At 39.7% G+C, this 16,032-nt stretch overlaps 1 protein-coding gene across 4 annotated transcripts; it reads left to right on the forward strand.

Annotated features, from left to right (window-relative positions):
* The first annotated feature begins 260 nt into the window (after positions 1-260).
* Positions 261-5,233, forward strand: LOC115701980 (uncharacterized). 4 transcript variants are annotated; one of them, XM_061111823.1, is made up of 5 exons: positions 261-384; positions 1,663-1,751; positions 1,906-3,912; positions 4,164-4,347; positions 4,471-5,233. In XM_061111823.1, exons 3-5 carry the CDS (start codon positions 1,981-1,983, stop codon positions 5,082-5,084), a joined length of 2,730 nt encoding a protein of 909 aa, XP_060967806.1. In that variant the 5' UTR covers positions 261-384; positions 1,663-1,751; positions 1,906-1,980; the 3' UTR covers positions 5,085-5,233. The 4 variants fall into 4 exon arrangements, with proteins under 4 accessions (XP_060967806.1, XP_030485300.2, XP_030485301.2 ...); XM_030629440.2 differs by having other exon boundaries at positions 376-948; XM_030629441.2 differs by having other exon boundaries at positions 384-551.
* The last annotated feature ends 10,799 nt before the right edge of the window (positions 5,234-16,032 follow it).

The raw sequence follows: 16,032 nt of genomic DNA on the forward strand, positions 1-16,032 counted from the left end.
AATAGTAAAATAGTAAAAGTGGTGGGGGAAGGGAACACTAAAGAACATGAGAAGACTATAATAAGCGCCGTCATCTACTTTATTATACTATCACTAGACTACTCACTACTGCCAATTAGCATATATAATATACATAGTGCAATGAAATTCAATTCAATTTTATCTTGCACATAACACAAGGTCATCTAATAATATACATGTACAATTAATAATTAACAATTAACAATATAGTCAAAAAAGAAAGCCCTTTCAAAAAAAGAAAAAGGAAAAAAAAAAAAAAGAAGGTAAGTGAGATGGCAGTGACACGTGGAGAGAGGACAGGTCAGATCCAAATATGGTTGTGCTAATTGTATTTACCACTTGCCCGCCTTCAGTGTCAGAGTGGTAAGAATAAGACTCTTTTTTGTTATATTTTGAATGTTCAAAAACTCCCAAAAAGACAGACCAAGAGAAGATGAAGACTGAAAGAGGGAAGAAAGAAGAAAGAAGTAAACCGAAAGTGATCGACTCTACTCGACTCAGCTCAACTCGCCCTCTTCACTACGTCTCCTGTAATTGTCTTCTTTAATGCTCTCTCTCTCTCTCTCTCTCATATCCATTTGGACCGACTCTCTTTCTATCTCTCTCACTCTCTCTCTCTCTCTCTCTCTCTCTCTCTCTCTCTCTCTCTATAATTTTCAAGATCTGGTTTCGAAGATTCTTCTCTTCCAAACCTCAAACCTTTCGCCCTCTTAATAATAATACTTAGGGTTTTTGATTTGTTGTCTTTGTCTACTACCACCTTCTTACTCCCCTTCCTCTTCTTGTATATCTACATTTCCCTGTTTGAACTTGGATGAGCTCAAATGGAAAGAACTCGACCCAAGAGGTCCTCCAACATTTCAACCGCAACCTCCTTCCAAAGATTCCACACCAGAGAACGACAACAAGAACCACCTTTCTCTCAAGGTTGCTTTCAAATTCTATTATTTGCTTCTTTCCTCCGAAAATACATTGCTGCATTTTCTTCCTTTCAGCTCAGAGAGAAAGAAAAACTGACGGTTTCACTTTTATCTAGAAAAGAAAAGAAAAGAAAACATTATTTCGTATGGTATTTTCTGGATGCAATGTAGAGAATTGTTTGCTTGTTTATTTGGTTTATTTTTGCTTTTTTTTTTTTTTTTTTTGGGTAAAGTAAGGGGTTGGAATTGCTTTGTGACTTTTCTCCCGTGGTCATGTGAGCATGATTTCTTCTGTTTTCCATTATAAATTTTTTCATAATTGCTCTCTCTCTCTCTCTCTCCCTACTTTTCTTTTTCCTTTTAGTTGAATAATGAAGGCTTTTTCCTTTCATGCATTTGAAACGTACATAAAATTACACTCTTTACTTCTTTCTTTTTCTAGCTTCAGTTTTTAATCTGAATTTATTCAAGTTATACCTCACCAGAAATCTGTCTTTGATCACCGATACACGATATGCCTCCAGGTTTCAAAATCAATTTATATTAAACTTTCTTTCATTGGTGGATTTCATTGTTGAGAATGATCATCTTTTCTGGGATTGGCTATAGTTAATTTCTATCTACATCATGTCCTCTATATTTTTTTTTTCTCTTCTTCTTTACTAATCTTGAATCGACTATTTGACTATACTAACTTTTTTGTTGGATTTTCCCTTTTCAGGTAACAGGCCAGTCCAACACCCAAGCAATTTTCCAAAGTTGGCCTCTGATTCTAGTTCTTGCAGTAGTGGCACAGCAGATGATGACTCGGTACGCTTGTTTTCTTTACTTTGCTTATTCTACTACGTGACTTGATAAATTTGTGCTATATTTGAAGTATAGCTGTACCACGTTAAGATCTGTTCTGTCTTGATGCATGAATGTTATGATACAATTATAACCAGAATGTGTTCCTCCTATACAGTTCACGTTTGAATTGGGGTTGAGATCTTCAAAACAAGCTGCTGGAACTCCAATCAAGAACTTATTAGCAAAGGAGATGTCGAAAGAAAATGAATCAAGAAGGAGAGCACCTAGTGTTGTTGCCAGACTGATGGGGCTTGATGGTTTGCCTCCTCAAAAACCAGCTTACAGAGAAGATAATGGCATTTCTGATGGTTATCTTATTAGGACAGTAAGACCTGTGGATAAATGTCAAAGAAGTAGCCGTCGATATGACAGCAAATCTTCTAGGAAAAGCTCAATGGATGAACAAGAATTTAAGGATGTCTTTGAAGTTCTGGAAACATCAAAGTTAGGGAGTTGTAGTCATCCATCGCAGAAGAGTATGGCAAACTCGAATCTGACTGATGCTGAGATGGCATTTATTCGGCAGAAATTCATGGATGCTAAACGTCTTTCGACTGATGAGAAGCTACAGGGTTCGAAGGAGTTCCATGAAGCACTTGAGGTCCTTGACTCTAACAAGGATCTCTTGCTGGAATTTTTTAAGCAACCAAACTCACTGTTTACAAAGCATCTGCAGGATCTGCAAGGTGCTACTCCCCAGCCTCTTTGTGATCGCGTAGCAGCGACGAAGTCATCAAATGCTCGGATTTATGAGAAGACACGCCATGACAGTAAATCAGCTAGAGAGCCTTTTCACAAGAGTCACAGTGCATCTTCTCAACGGCATCGTGATAGGCGCAGTAAGAACTCTGACTTCCATGCTGCTCAAAATTCCCTCAAGTCATTAAATAATCAACGAGAGGGAAAGGAGGAGCCTGCCATTCTCCCTACAAGAATCGTTGTTCTGAAACCAAATCTTGGGAAGGTGCTAAATACTGATAACATTGTTTCATCTTCTTGTTCTTCACATGCTTCATTACCAGAGTGTAGGAATGACACTGAAATCTCAGCTATTAAAAACAGGGAGGTTGAATTATTAGGAGGGAGAAACTTCAGACGTGATGCGGGGATTTCTGGTCATAGGTCTAGGGAATCAAGAGAACTTGCGAAGCAAATTACTCGGCAAATTAAAAATAGTTGTAGCAATAGTTCCGTGAAGCTATCATCTTCTACATTTAAGGGATATGCTGGGGATGAGAGTTCGTGTAGTATGTCTGGTAGTGAATCCGCAAATGAATCAGAGACAATGTCGACGAGTTCCAAATATTCTTATGACCTGAGTAAGCGATCCAGGTCCTTGTCATCACGCTCTACTGAATCATCTGTGAGCAGAGAAGCCAAGAAAAGATTGTCAGAAAGATGGAAACTCACCCACAAGTCTCTGGACATGTCAGTGGTTAGTAGAGGCAGCACGCTTGCTGACATGCTTGCTATCCCTGATAAGGAAACTAGACCACCATATCTGGATAGCATAACTGATGAGGAAGGATCCAGGAACAAAATTGTTTGTGATAGTGATGGGCCTGCTCAGTGGGTTGAACCTTTGGGTATTAGCAGCAGGGATGGCTGGAAAGATGGATGTATCAGCAATTTAACAAGATCAAGATCTCTTCCCTCATCTACTACCGTCTTTGGAAGTCCCAGAGCAATCACACGCTGTGAACCAATACGTGATGACAGGTATGTAATACCGAAAGAGGCTTTAAAGCGAGAAAGAGTTAATGCACAAAAGATTAAAACGGATAAGAAGAGTGTCAACAGAAACTTAGGATCAAGTGGCAAGAGATCACATCATTCTCGCTCAATCAGAGAAAGTAAGGACTCCTCAATCAAAACTGTTGCCACCCAAAATCATGTAAATGTTAAACTTGAAGTGAGTGGCCGTCAGCCCCAGCAGAAAATAGAAGACATTAAGTCGTTAACTGATAATCTCACAGATGATAGGAGTCCAGTTCCTCTACGTTGCTTGGATGGTGAACATAAGACAACAAAGCCTCTAAATAATTCAATCCCAGAATTACCAGCACATGTAATGGTTGCTGATGTTTGCCATGTTGGTGACCGAGATTGCATAAATCTTCAGGTTTGTCTTAAATCTCTTATGGTCTTAAATGCTGTAATGTTATAACATTTGTGGAGAGTAATCTTTATTCCTAAGACTGTAGATTTCTGAATTGCTTGTTGCCTTATTTGCATTTAACTCTGCTTTATAAATCATTTCTCAGAAGATTCTTATTATTTTAACCATAGTATTTTGCACCGCCAGTTGCAATTTCATGGAGAATTGTATTTTCAATCGACAAATTTTGTTTCTCAACCTTTTATAATGTTTAGGCACAAACGGAGTCCCATGAACAAACTCCAATACCCTCAAAACATTCTGTTCCTGGGCTAGAATCACCTGCAAGTTCTAAGGAGGCTGAACAACCGAGTCCAGTTTCAATTCTCGAAGTTCCTTTCACTGATGATGTGTCTTCTTGTTCTGAATGCTTTGAGAGTCTCAGTGCTGATTTGCAAGGTAATTATATAAGCCAAAATATTATCAAACTTTTGTAGCATTTGGATATATGTTTGTTTAAAAATTTCCTTGGTTTAGGATGCCTATATTTTGACTTCACATGTTCTGTTCTTTTGGTACTAGGGCTTCGTATGCAACTTCACCTACTCAAGTTGGAATCAGAATCCTATGAGGAAGGACCTATGCTTGTCTCTAGTGATGATGAAGTTGGGGAAGGAGCTGAGGTTTCAGATGCATTTGGATCGTCTCAACGGAGTTGGGAGTCTTGCTACGTGGTGGATGTCTTAATCCATTCTGGTTTAAAAGAAGCTGATCCAGATGAATTCTTGGCAGCATGGCACACTCGAGAATGTCCTCTTAGTCCTTTCTTGTTTGAAGAACTAGAGAAGAAGTACAACAACGAGACTTCCCCACCAAAGTCTGAGAGAAGGCTGCTTTTCGATAGAATAAGTAGTGGGATTTTGGAAATGTATCAACCGTTCACTGATCCTCATCCATGGATAGGGTCTTCTACTGGAACAATGTCGGGTCCAAGGTGGTCTAAGAATGAGGTAGAGGATGGTGTTTGTCTGTGGCTCACTAAGCAAGCAAAGAATGTGAAGAAAGAGACAGCAGAGAAAGTGATGGGTAGGGAATCAGAGTGGCTGGACATGGGCGATGACATTGATATACTAGGTAGAGAAATGGAGACGTTGTTGTTAGAAGAGCTAATGGAAGAGTTTTTAGTTGCCATGTAGAGATTTTCTTTTAACCAAAGCTATTTTTGTTCTTAGGAGACCTTAATAGTTAATACTACTCTCGTCTTATGTAAATGAAGAGTTGTTCACCATGAAATGATTATTTCATGAGAACATGAATAAACAAATATGAAATGGTTACACCAAAATGACAAATTATCTTAAACCTCATTTTATAACATTTTTTTTTTATTTCAAATTACAATTTCAATCTCCAATAACATTATTCCAAATTTTACTTCAGAAAATAATATTTTTTTAAATTCCTTTTTATCATTAGAATTAATTTGATTAATAAATTTATTCTATATAAAATGTGGTCATGTAATAGAATTCTTTGTTTAACGATGGGTCTTTTCTAACGCTGTTAACTTATTTTTCTTATGAAAAAAAATGTAAAAAAAAGTTTAAAAAACCAATGGACTCTTCCAGAACGTCCCACTCTTCCAATAGAGTGATACTCTCTTTTTTTTGAAGAAATCAAAATCGCACTGCAACAATTCAAAATCTCAATCAATCCACTCTTCCAATCGAGTAATGTGCTCTTCTTTTGAAGAAATCAAAATCGGACTGCAACAATTCAAAATCCCAATCGATCCACTCTTCCAATCAAGCGATCCGCTCTTCTTTTGAAGAAATCAAAATCGAACTGCAACAATAATAGCTTCTTCCAGAACGTCTCAAAATCCCAATCGATCCACTCTTCCAATCGAGCGATCGGACTGCAACAATAATGGCTTCTTCCTGAACATCTCAAAATCTCAATCGACAGAAGACAAAAGTACAATGATAACCACTTTTCAAGATATTCGAACACCTAACATCGAATTTCTTCGATTGATCAACTTCAAATCGATTTGTTAAATTATGGAGCATGATTGCTCCGATTCGTTCACAGACATGCTCATTTAGAGAAGTGCAGCAGTATACTCTTCTTTCTATCAAGACAGGTGGATGTAGTCAGGATTGTTTATATAGCCTCAGTCATCCAAGTATGATACAAGAGGTATCCACCTTTAACAGATTTGTTGAAATAAAATCCCATATTACCTGTACACTATAAAACCAGAACATTTACAAAGAGTTTTACAAGGCAGTATAATAATCCCTAAGTGGCCTTTGGCCTCTAAACAACCTAGACAGATTAGTTAAGTTAGTTACAAAGTCTGTTAACACTTTGTAACTAACTCTCCTATCTCTGATCTCTTCTATAGAATATATAAAGCCGAAAAAACAAAACTCAAAGCAGTACAACAGCACAAAATTAGATCGGTACAGAAGAAACACAACAACAAAACTCTGAGCAGAATAACAAAACCAAGATCTGTTCACAGAGAAAACAACAGACAGAGATTGAGTTGGAGGAGGCTTACAGTGTGTAACCTTGGAACCCTAGGGATTGGGTTCGGATATCCAACTCAGTGGAGGGTCGTTCATGCAATAGAAAGAAGAATAGTTAGTACTAATTTTAGAGAGAAAACAGAGAGAAAAGAGAGGACTTAAAATACTGTAAATATTAGGGATTATCATTTCATACCCTGTGTTTGAAATCCTAGCCATTGTAAACTCTGCTCATTGAAGATCCATAGTGAATCGAGGCGAGCTCGAAGAGGACGTACACAGTACAATTTTTGGGGAACCTCTATAAAAATCTGGTGTTATCTCTTCCTTTTATCTTTTTGCATTTTTCTATATTGTTTTTTTTTTTGTGTTGGTGTTTTTCGTGATCTTCAGAGAAGAACCACGAAGAAGAAGGCTCGGTTTAGGCGGTTGATTCGAACTGGGAAAGGGGTTTTTTCTGGGTCTGTATCCGGTTCTTTTAGGTGTTGTTCTTCATGTTCTTCACAGAAGAACAACGAAGAAGATAACAGCCTCTGCTAGGGTTTTCATTTAGGTGGTTGGTTTATGTGTTTGGGTGATAACATAGTATATATATGGTCTAATATTTTAGGGTTTCTAGTATGTGTATAAAACGACCTGCTGCGCATAAAGGGGCTGTCTTTTGGCACAAATCAGGGAGTCAAATAAGGGTTTTGACTAGGGGTACACATGGGTCAGGTTTTCGGGTGGTCGGGTTCGGGCCTTGGAAATGCACAACCGAACCCATTTTTCAGGTGTGTCGGGTATTGGGTCGAGCTTTTTCGGGTTGGGCGTAGTTGGGTTCGGGTCCTATTAGGCTGAGCCCGAATGTTTAATTTATGGGCTGAAATAAAACTTAATTTTTAAAAATGCCATTTTATATATATATATATAATAATAACATATATATATTAGTATTAAACTAAATTATATAATAATATTATATACTTTATGAAGACTTTTAGTAGTTGTTGACCGAGGTTTTCGGCAACCAATTTAATAATATATGTAAGAAAGCTGTAGGAAGTTTAATGCATGAGATTTTTACGTGGTTGGGGCATTAATGGGCCTTAGTCCACGATTTTTTTTTTTATTTATGAAAGTATTTATTACAGAGAATGTTCCTGGTAGATATTCCTCTTAGTTGCTCTCTTTAATTCTTATGAACCCAGAATTCTCGACCCCCATCTCAGTGCATTTGGGGGGTATTTATAGTGTTTTTCTAGGGTGATCCCTAGAACTGAATCACTTGTCTTTCTGTGCAGGTTTGATAGGGGCACATATTCCTAGTCGATGCAAAATAGGAAATACATTGCCTATACTGCAGGTATCTTAAGGGTTAGGTGGATATAATCCTTTATCCCTTCTTGATTGATGTGATCGCTCATAAAGTAGCCGTCACTAGCGTTATTAATCATAGCGTAATAGCTGCAAAAGAGGGGTTACGCCGTCAGATATATTGCTTATGGCAGTTTCAATACGTTTTCTCCCATGCGGCATTATATCAGAGGTGACCGTTCAAATAAGGTCCAGTACCTCCCGGAGATACCTTAGCGTTTCCTTGTTTTCTGGGAGTATGTGGAGCCTTCACCTCTCCTCCGGGAGGCATATTCTCGTTGACACTCTTGATGCAAAAAAGACTTAGTCGATTTATCTAATAGTCGTGCTTCTTAGATCCACGTGTCGTTGTCATATTGGTCCACGTATTTTGGCAAAATTAAGGGCAGCATTTACCCGCAAGCCTTGTTCAGTGCAAAGTAAACGAGGCTTGTCAGGTGCCTCCGGCTGTCTCATTGATTTCCTGGCACGTGCTTCGGGCGCTTGGGCTGCATTTATGACAGTCATCATTAAAATTTAATGCTTTTTGCAAGCAACGATTCACTTCCCGTCCATTAATGATCCGACACATTTAAATGGTGTCAGACAAATACTCAAGCGTTTCCAGCCGCCCTGAGGAGCATTTATCCCAACCGTTAGATCTGCAGAATGCAAATCGATTCAATTCCCACCGTTTGATGACGCCTGATCATAGCTGCTTCGTACCCGTTTTGGCCTATAAAAGCCATCCTTTCTCCTTCATTTGGTTACTTCCCCTACTTTGCCATTTTTTTGCAAGAATACTTTGGAGAGAAAAAAAATTTCAGACACCATAGATTTCTTGTTGCTTTTCCTTCGTCGTTGTCAATCCACTTAGTACCATCGATCAACGCCGACCCCCAGCTCTCAACTTTCATGTAAGTTTTCTGGACACTTTGTGCCTATTACCGTTTGTTTGCATGTTAGGATAGAACTTCTTAATTGAGTGCTGGATTTCTGGGAAGTAACTTTGACTGAATCTATTGTGTGATTCATAGAATCTTCTTTATTTGTGTCTTTGTTATTTTCCTCCCTTCTTCTTTAGAATCAACCCCTCTGTCGAAAGACTGTTTAGGGCATGGGGTGATTTTTGTTCCTACATTCTGCGTTTTTCGCTTTTCTTCTGCTTTCGCTGCCTTTGGGATTTTTGCACTCGATGTTTGCTAAGGAAAATCCTTTGAGTTTAAATTTTTGGCAAACATCCGAAGGGGGCCTCTTTCCAGCGGTTAGGGGACCCCCATTCCCTTTTTTAACATTAGGGTTTGGTTTGGGGTCTAACTGCTGAATTCTTTCTTTTTTCAGAACAAAAAATGTCTACCCCTGTGTTAGGAACTCAGTCTTCTAAGAAGGGGGCGGCTGCTCTGGCCACCCTGGAGGAAGTTATGAAGGGCCCGGTTGCCCAGGAGAACTACACTTGCCATTCTAATGGCTGGGAAGCAGACGAACTCCGCTCCACCCTGATCTGCGCTCATCAGTTGGAGAAGATCGTGACCATTGCTGGGATTAAGCCATCTGCGTCTGGGGTCTTTCATCGCTTACCTCGGGACGAAGAGACGCCTATTCACAACTATGGGGGTTTTGGATGAGCCTTGAGCCAGACCAATCTTATGTCTGGAGCCATGCTTCCCCTTCAGGATTATTTCATCAATTTCCTTATTTTTTGTTGGCCTTGCGCCTTACCAACTTATTCCCCAAGCTTACCGCTTGCTTTCAGGCTTATTTATTTTTTATGTAGCCCGAGGCCGGGCTTCACCTAGCCCGGCTGAAATTTTGTATTTTTATGAACTTGTGTCTATCCCCAAAAAGGGGGTCAAGTTTAAGGACAGTTTTTTCACTCTCCGGGCCCATCCTACTAATGAGGGCCCGGTCCCTTTTAATTTTCAAAAGAATGTTAAGGAGTATCACCACTACTTCTTCTTTTCTTCCGGCTTCCAAGCCGTGGATCGCCTGGAGCTTCTCACGGAGTGGGTCAAGATCCCTCCTCTGCTTCGCATTGCTGCTACCCAGCTTTTCCTCTAGCATGCCAAGGTTTTCTCCACTTACGATAGAAATGGTCTTAACGTGAGGGACTTGGTCACAACGGAGAACTGCTGGAAGGCCAAGCTCATCTCAGGGAGTCAATCGGTGGACGACTTCAACCTCTCCAAGGTCCTTTGCCCAAACATTCGTACCCCAGACGCTGAAAAGGTGCTTCGGGCGGACATTATAGCCTCGGCAGAGGACCGGTATTAGAAGTATCTCTTCAGGAGAGAACAGGAGTTAGCCTATATCAAGGCTCAAGCCGCCACCGGGAGGAACCTTCGACTGGAGGCGAGAAAAGAACGGACGCCTTCTCGGCCTAAGTTGCTGGTCCCAGTTCCCAATACTGCGGCTCTTGATGCCAGCACATCCGGATCTGGTAAGTCTCCCTTAACGGTCTATCACGTCCCTTCTGCCCAAGATTATTCCCGGTGTAGGCCTATAGAATTTGACGAGCATCTCCTTAGATTTAGGATGCCCCCCACCCGGTGGGGTGATCATGCCAAGGCCTTTTATTTTTCCAACTTAGGTCATTTTCTAGGCTGATCCCGGATGGGTTCTGGACCTCCTGCACCTATTCCCCTGGATCATTCAGCTTATCTGCCTTCCAGCTGGTTTGTCCCCTCGGACAGCTTTCTTGGGGACGATGAAGCCAGTATTGTAGTGCAAGACTTTGTTAGGGCTGAGTCAGATAGTCAGGGTAGGACTAGTTTTACCGCTTTGTTTTCGTGTGCATATTTTCTCATGGCCATTCTGACACTTAGTTTGTTTGTCTTTTTGAAGCAGCCAAGCCAATGGAGGATCTTTTGGCGACTCTTGCCCAGACCTACAGCCCTAACTCTGCTCTTCCTTCGGCGCCTGACCAGTTGGTGACCCCGAAAAGGTCTTCTTCTAGCGCCCCTCTAGGCCATATCATCTTGATCGACTAGGACGGAGAGGTCGAGGAGGAGGAGGAAGAGGGTGAGATCCTGGCCCCCTTGGACCGAAAGCGGAAGGGCAAAATGGTGGAGGCAGAGTCTTCCAAAATGGCTAAGAGGGTGAACACTCCGACCGTCAACTCTGATTCGGGGATTCTGCCTGAAGTAGAAGAATACACTGTACCTCCAAGTATTATCCTTACTCCCGTCCCCGTCGATGAGGAGAGGCAGCAACTCCGATTCCCAAGCATAACTACGCCACGGCCGAGTACACAAGGGGGAATGCCGAGGTGGAAGCCCTGAAAAAGGTCTTACAGGAGGCTCAACAAAATTCCTTATGCGAGGAGGCCTTTAGGAACGCTTGGGACTTGAACATGGACCCTCTGACGGACTGGTCCAACCGATTCGTCGGTCCTACCCTTGCTCTCTTTGCCTCCGAGTTGACGAGCAGCTTTGTCTCCAACGTGACCCAACTTCCGGCCAAAAGATACGCAGCCTGCGCTTCCACGAACTCCATCTATCAAATTCAAGATATCAGCGCTGCTATGACCGCGGTAAGTCTCTGTTAATGTTTTTTTTTGGGTTTTACTCTGTGGCATTTGATCTCTCATAGTTAACTCTTTTTTTCTTATTTTGCGAGATTGCTGCAGAGACCGGTCGCCTCTCAAAGACTTTAATTGACCATGGGTACGTCATGTCCGAGTTCGGGGGCATGGACGAGGCTATGAAGAGTCTGAGAGATCTGGCGGCTGAGAGGAAGGCATTCCGGGAGGAAGCCCAACAGAGGGAGGCTCAGGGGGAGATGAGTCATCAGGAGGCGCTGAAGGCCAAGGTAGAGGAGTTGAAGGCCCGGGATGAGGTCGTGGCTAAGGCAAGGCATGTGCTGAGGGAGGCCAAGGAGGCAGTTGAAGATCTGACTGCCAGGCTGAAGTTAATGGAGGAACTGCATTTGGCTGACTTGCAGACGATGACCAACTTGACCATTGAGGTGAAGGAGCTCAGGGATTTCATAGATCAGACCCTGAAGAAGGCGAAGAGGGATGAGCTCCTGGCCCCTGTTGTCTACAAGCACTGCACCAAACGCTTCGATGATGGCATCTTTATGGCCTGGCAGACTAATGGCCAAAACCACAAGCTCGACTTCTATCCAAAGCCTGAGGAGGTTCTTGTTTGCTTTTGGGAGAAGAAGAAGAGACTTGATGCCCTGCTGGAGGAGCGCAGGGGGCCTCGTCTTCCACCCCGCATTGATTAAGCCAATCTGTTAACAACTACTGCTATTATCACTCTTTTTTTTTTTAATTTACATTTGTAGTCCTTTTTCCCCTCCCTAAGACAATTTATGTTTTTTCTTAAGGGGAGACAATTAAGGCCCGTCCCCAGGCCCTTACTATTTTTTAGAGCTTTTTGGCTGGGTTTGAACATTTTTATATTTATGCTTAAATACATACTTTACTTTGCTTTTTAACTTTGTTAAACTTTTGGCATGTTTTACATTTGTCCGCGTGGTATGCCTTACTACCCCTTGAGTGACATGAAAATTATTTTTAGGGCACTCAGTTTTACAAACATTAATTTAGAGGTTGCACATACTTGTCCGGTACAAATTTACTTTACAGAGCATAAACTTATATTTTTCGACTATTGGTAATACTTTCGGAGGTGATCAGCATTCCAGACCCTAGGCACCATGGTTCCATCCATTCTTTTGAGCTTGTAAGTGTAATATCCCGAAAAATATATTGATATTTTAATTGGACATATTTTATTAAATATGTGATTAAGTGGATATTAGAGTAGGATTATAATCCTACTTAAACTAATTACGAGTTGATTAGGAAAATATGAGTAAATGAATAATAAAGCGTAACTGATTAATTACGGAGATTGTATTGAAATATGTGGGTATCGTAGATACCATAATTCCAATAAAATATTTTCGGGCCTGGCAATTGTGGAACTCGACAGAATGGTCACAAATGTCACGATTGTTGAAATTGTGTTATATTGGAAATTATACCGGACTAGGTTAAGATGTTGAGAACTAGGTTAAATCGGGAAAGTTAGAAAATTACCAAAATGCCCCTAGGTTATTTTAAAGTTTAATTTCTTTGGGGGTAAATTAGTCATTTTGTATAATAGGTATTTTGACTTTCTAGACTTTGTGGGCTGCCCACTATTATTAAAAAAAAAAAAAAAAAAAAGAAAGAAAATAATAAGAAACCCTATTTAAGGGAAAAGCTTCCAAGGCAAGAAACAACTTTTTCTTCTTCTCCTTCTTCTTCCCTTCGTGTGAACCAAAAACCAGCCAGCAAAGGATCAAAACTTCACCATTTCTCTTGAATTGAAGTAGCTTGTAGAACCTAAGCACAACCTAGAAGCAATCAAGGTAAGTTCTATGCTTTGTTCTAAGAATTTAATTGGTTTTGGAGTAAGGTTTTGTGTTTCAGTAGCTGTAGGAGTTAAAGTAAGTTAGGGTTATGTTTAGTTTAGATTTTTGAGTATGCTGAAAATTGATTTGGGTGGTTTCCATGGCTGGTTGACTTGAGTTGCATTGGATGAAGCTAAAAATTAAGTTTTCTTCACTTGAACATGTGATTTTGAGTTAGAGATTGAATTGTTGTGTTTTGAAGCTTGGAATATGTTGTCTTATGGTTATTATACTGCTCTGTAAAGTTTGGGATCAATTGGTTAGGTTTGGAGCAAGTTTTGGGACTTTGAAGAGCTGAAATTTTCGAGTTTCTGCTGTTGTGAACCGGAATTCCGGATGGAACATGGCTGCCAACCGGAATTCCGGATGGTCAATTTTCAGAAACGCCGATTTTCGTATTTTAGCCATAACTTCTCACTCGGGTGTCCGTTTTAGACATTCTATATACCGTTTCGAAGCTTATGAAGAGCTCTACAGTATGAGACATAGATTAGAGCCAAAAGATGTATTTTATTTTAGGGTGTTTTTACCATAAGATTTGGTAGAAAACCCTAAGTTATTTTATGCGGGTTTTAGACAGTGTTTTGGAATGGACCCTTATTGATTTACCTTTATCGTGACATAGGACTCGAAAGTGTCGGGCATCATTCCACTCAGGTCGGCCCACATACTTGACTTTGGACTTGAGGTAAGAAAAGTACTATATACCGTTTGTAGTAATTGTGATAGTCTCGATTATGATCGAGGGAAATATTATGAAACGATTATTATCGTTTGACTCGATTATGTTCGAGGGAAATATTATGAAACGATTATTATCGTTTGACTCGATTATGATCGAGGGAAGTATTATGAAACGATTATTATCGTTGTGGCTCGATTATGATTGAGTAAAAGAAACGGTTATTACCGTTATGAGTAATTACTCCTGAAACCGCGGATAGGTTTCTTACTTATCGTTTGTTGTATCGGACAACGATAGTGACATATACAGCTCGTGGTTAACGAGTGGTAGGGGTACTTTATGAAGTACCTAAATTATGTGGTTATGAAGTTGTGGAACGATCAAGACTGTTATTATGTGATGAGTTGTAATTGAATACATTTTTGTTAAGGTAGTATTGAATAAATGTTAAATTGCTTATGAAATTGGTCATTTTTCTTACAGTCTCTGTGGCTTAGGGATGTAAGAAAACAGGTTGTAATGATGTATGATTGGAGTGCTTTATGAAGCACTGAAATTGTGTGGATATGCTAATGTGTGAACTAGGGTGCTTTATGAAGCATTGAAAATGAATATTTATGATAATGCATGATTAAGGTGTTTTAGGAAATGCTGAGATTGTTGATTATGTATAGCTATAAATACTCTTAATTTTGTAATGAGTTGCTCGTATAGACGTTGAATTGTAAATATACGTTGAAAGAGTACAATCTACTGGTATGAATAATCTGTTGAAAAGAAATCTACTATCACTTTCCATAATTTTCTTTTGTCTAATAGCTTTCTTGCTGAGTCATTATGACTCACGTGTGCTTCATGATGCAGGTAAGAAGATTAGCGGTTCTTTTTGGCCACGAGTCAGAGGTCTCCCAGCAATGTACATATCAATCGTGTTGTCTTGGCTTCCAGGAAGCAGGATCACCCCTTTTTCTATGATTGGATGTATAACCTACTCTTGTATTAATGGTTTTATAATTGGTTATAAAAGAATTTTATTAGCAGGGGATCCCCATATTACGACAGTATTTTGAACTAAAGTTTCTATTTTTAAATTTAATTAAAGATAATATATATTTTTTTTGAATTAAACCACACTTTTCCTAAACTAATAGATTATTGATAATAAGATTATAAAAGCACACACGTGGCGTTCCTGAGGTTCAGGGCGTTACAACATGGTATCAGAGCGACCAAGGTTTAAAGATCCTGAAGACTGGTTTGATATGTACTTTGGCTGCGAAGACTCGTTCGACTCTTGGTTTAGTAAGTGTTGATTGTTAGTTGATTAGTGGTTTATTTACTAATTATTTGAATTGTCTTCTTATTTGATATGTGTAAAGTTGTTAGAGAAGCGTGATAAGTTTTTGATATAAGGTTGCTAAGTATGTCTATGCATGTGCGGTAATGCTTATTAGCATTAATTCTAGTTAGAAAGATTTTAACTATGAGAAAGGATTGATCACGGGTATACTAGGAGGTATACCTGAGGTGATCTAGTAAGTAAAATTGAGAGCCTACTAGGCTCGGGGTAGGTAGTGTGGGTATAAATCTTCCTACCACAGGGCTGAGAGCAAATGAATGCTATGAAGTAAGAGATTATCTGAGTGACACTATAGTAGAACCTGTATGGTTGATTTCAGGCAGCGCAAGAATGGAGAATGATACTATGCTAGACCGATTGGCAAAGTTTTGTTAAAATGCAACGACTACTAAGGCCACTAGGAAGGCTTTAAGGTGGAATAGGTATATTGTTCAGAATGTAGATATTATGGTTAAATAATTAGGAGTTTTCTAGTTTTATGCTCAGGTGATTGAGCTAACCCTTACTGTTGAGGGTATAAGGATTAGATCACAAAGGAAATAATATGAAGAGAGATATTCATGAAAGTAAATGTCCAGTGTTGGATTGGCTAAAGGATGTTAACTTTAATGATTTTGACAAAAAAAAAAAACCCATTGGTTACGGGTCCTAATAAGAGAATAGTTGGTTGTTTTGGTTGAGTTAAATTTAGATGATTTGAGGTAATGTTGAGGATTGGATTGACTTGTAAAGTATAGTGCAAATATTAATTAGGAAGGAAAGATGGTAACTTTTGAATCAGAAGGTGAGGACCTTCGTGTTCTTGGGCAAGGATCAAAGGTCCT

This window comes from Cannabis sativa, chromosome 3, assembly GCF_029168945.1.
Source record: "Cannabis sativa cultivar Pink pepper isolate KNU-18-1 chromosome 3, ASM2916894v1, whole genome shotgun sequence".
In the NCBI taxonomy this organism is placed as follows: Eukaryota; Viridiplantae; Streptophyta; class Magnoliopsida; order Rosales; family Cannabaceae; genus Cannabis; species Cannabis sativa.

What these genes read in the sequence shown, in the direction of transcription:
- LOC115701980 (XM_030629440.2), top strand. Translation starts at nt 846, where the DNA reads ATGGAAAGAACTCGACCCAAGAGGTCCTCCAACATTTCAACCGCAACC. An exon ending in AGAACCACCTTTCTCTCAAG is followed by an intron (nt 949 to 1,662) that starts GTTGCTTTCAAA and finishes TTCCCTTTTCAG; the next exon opens with GTAACAGGCCAGTCCAACAC. An exon ending in GAGATTGCATAAATCTTCAG is followed by an intron (nt 3,913 to 4,163) that starts GTTTGTCTTAAA and finishes TATAATGTTTAG; the next exon opens with GCACAAACGGAGTCCCATGA.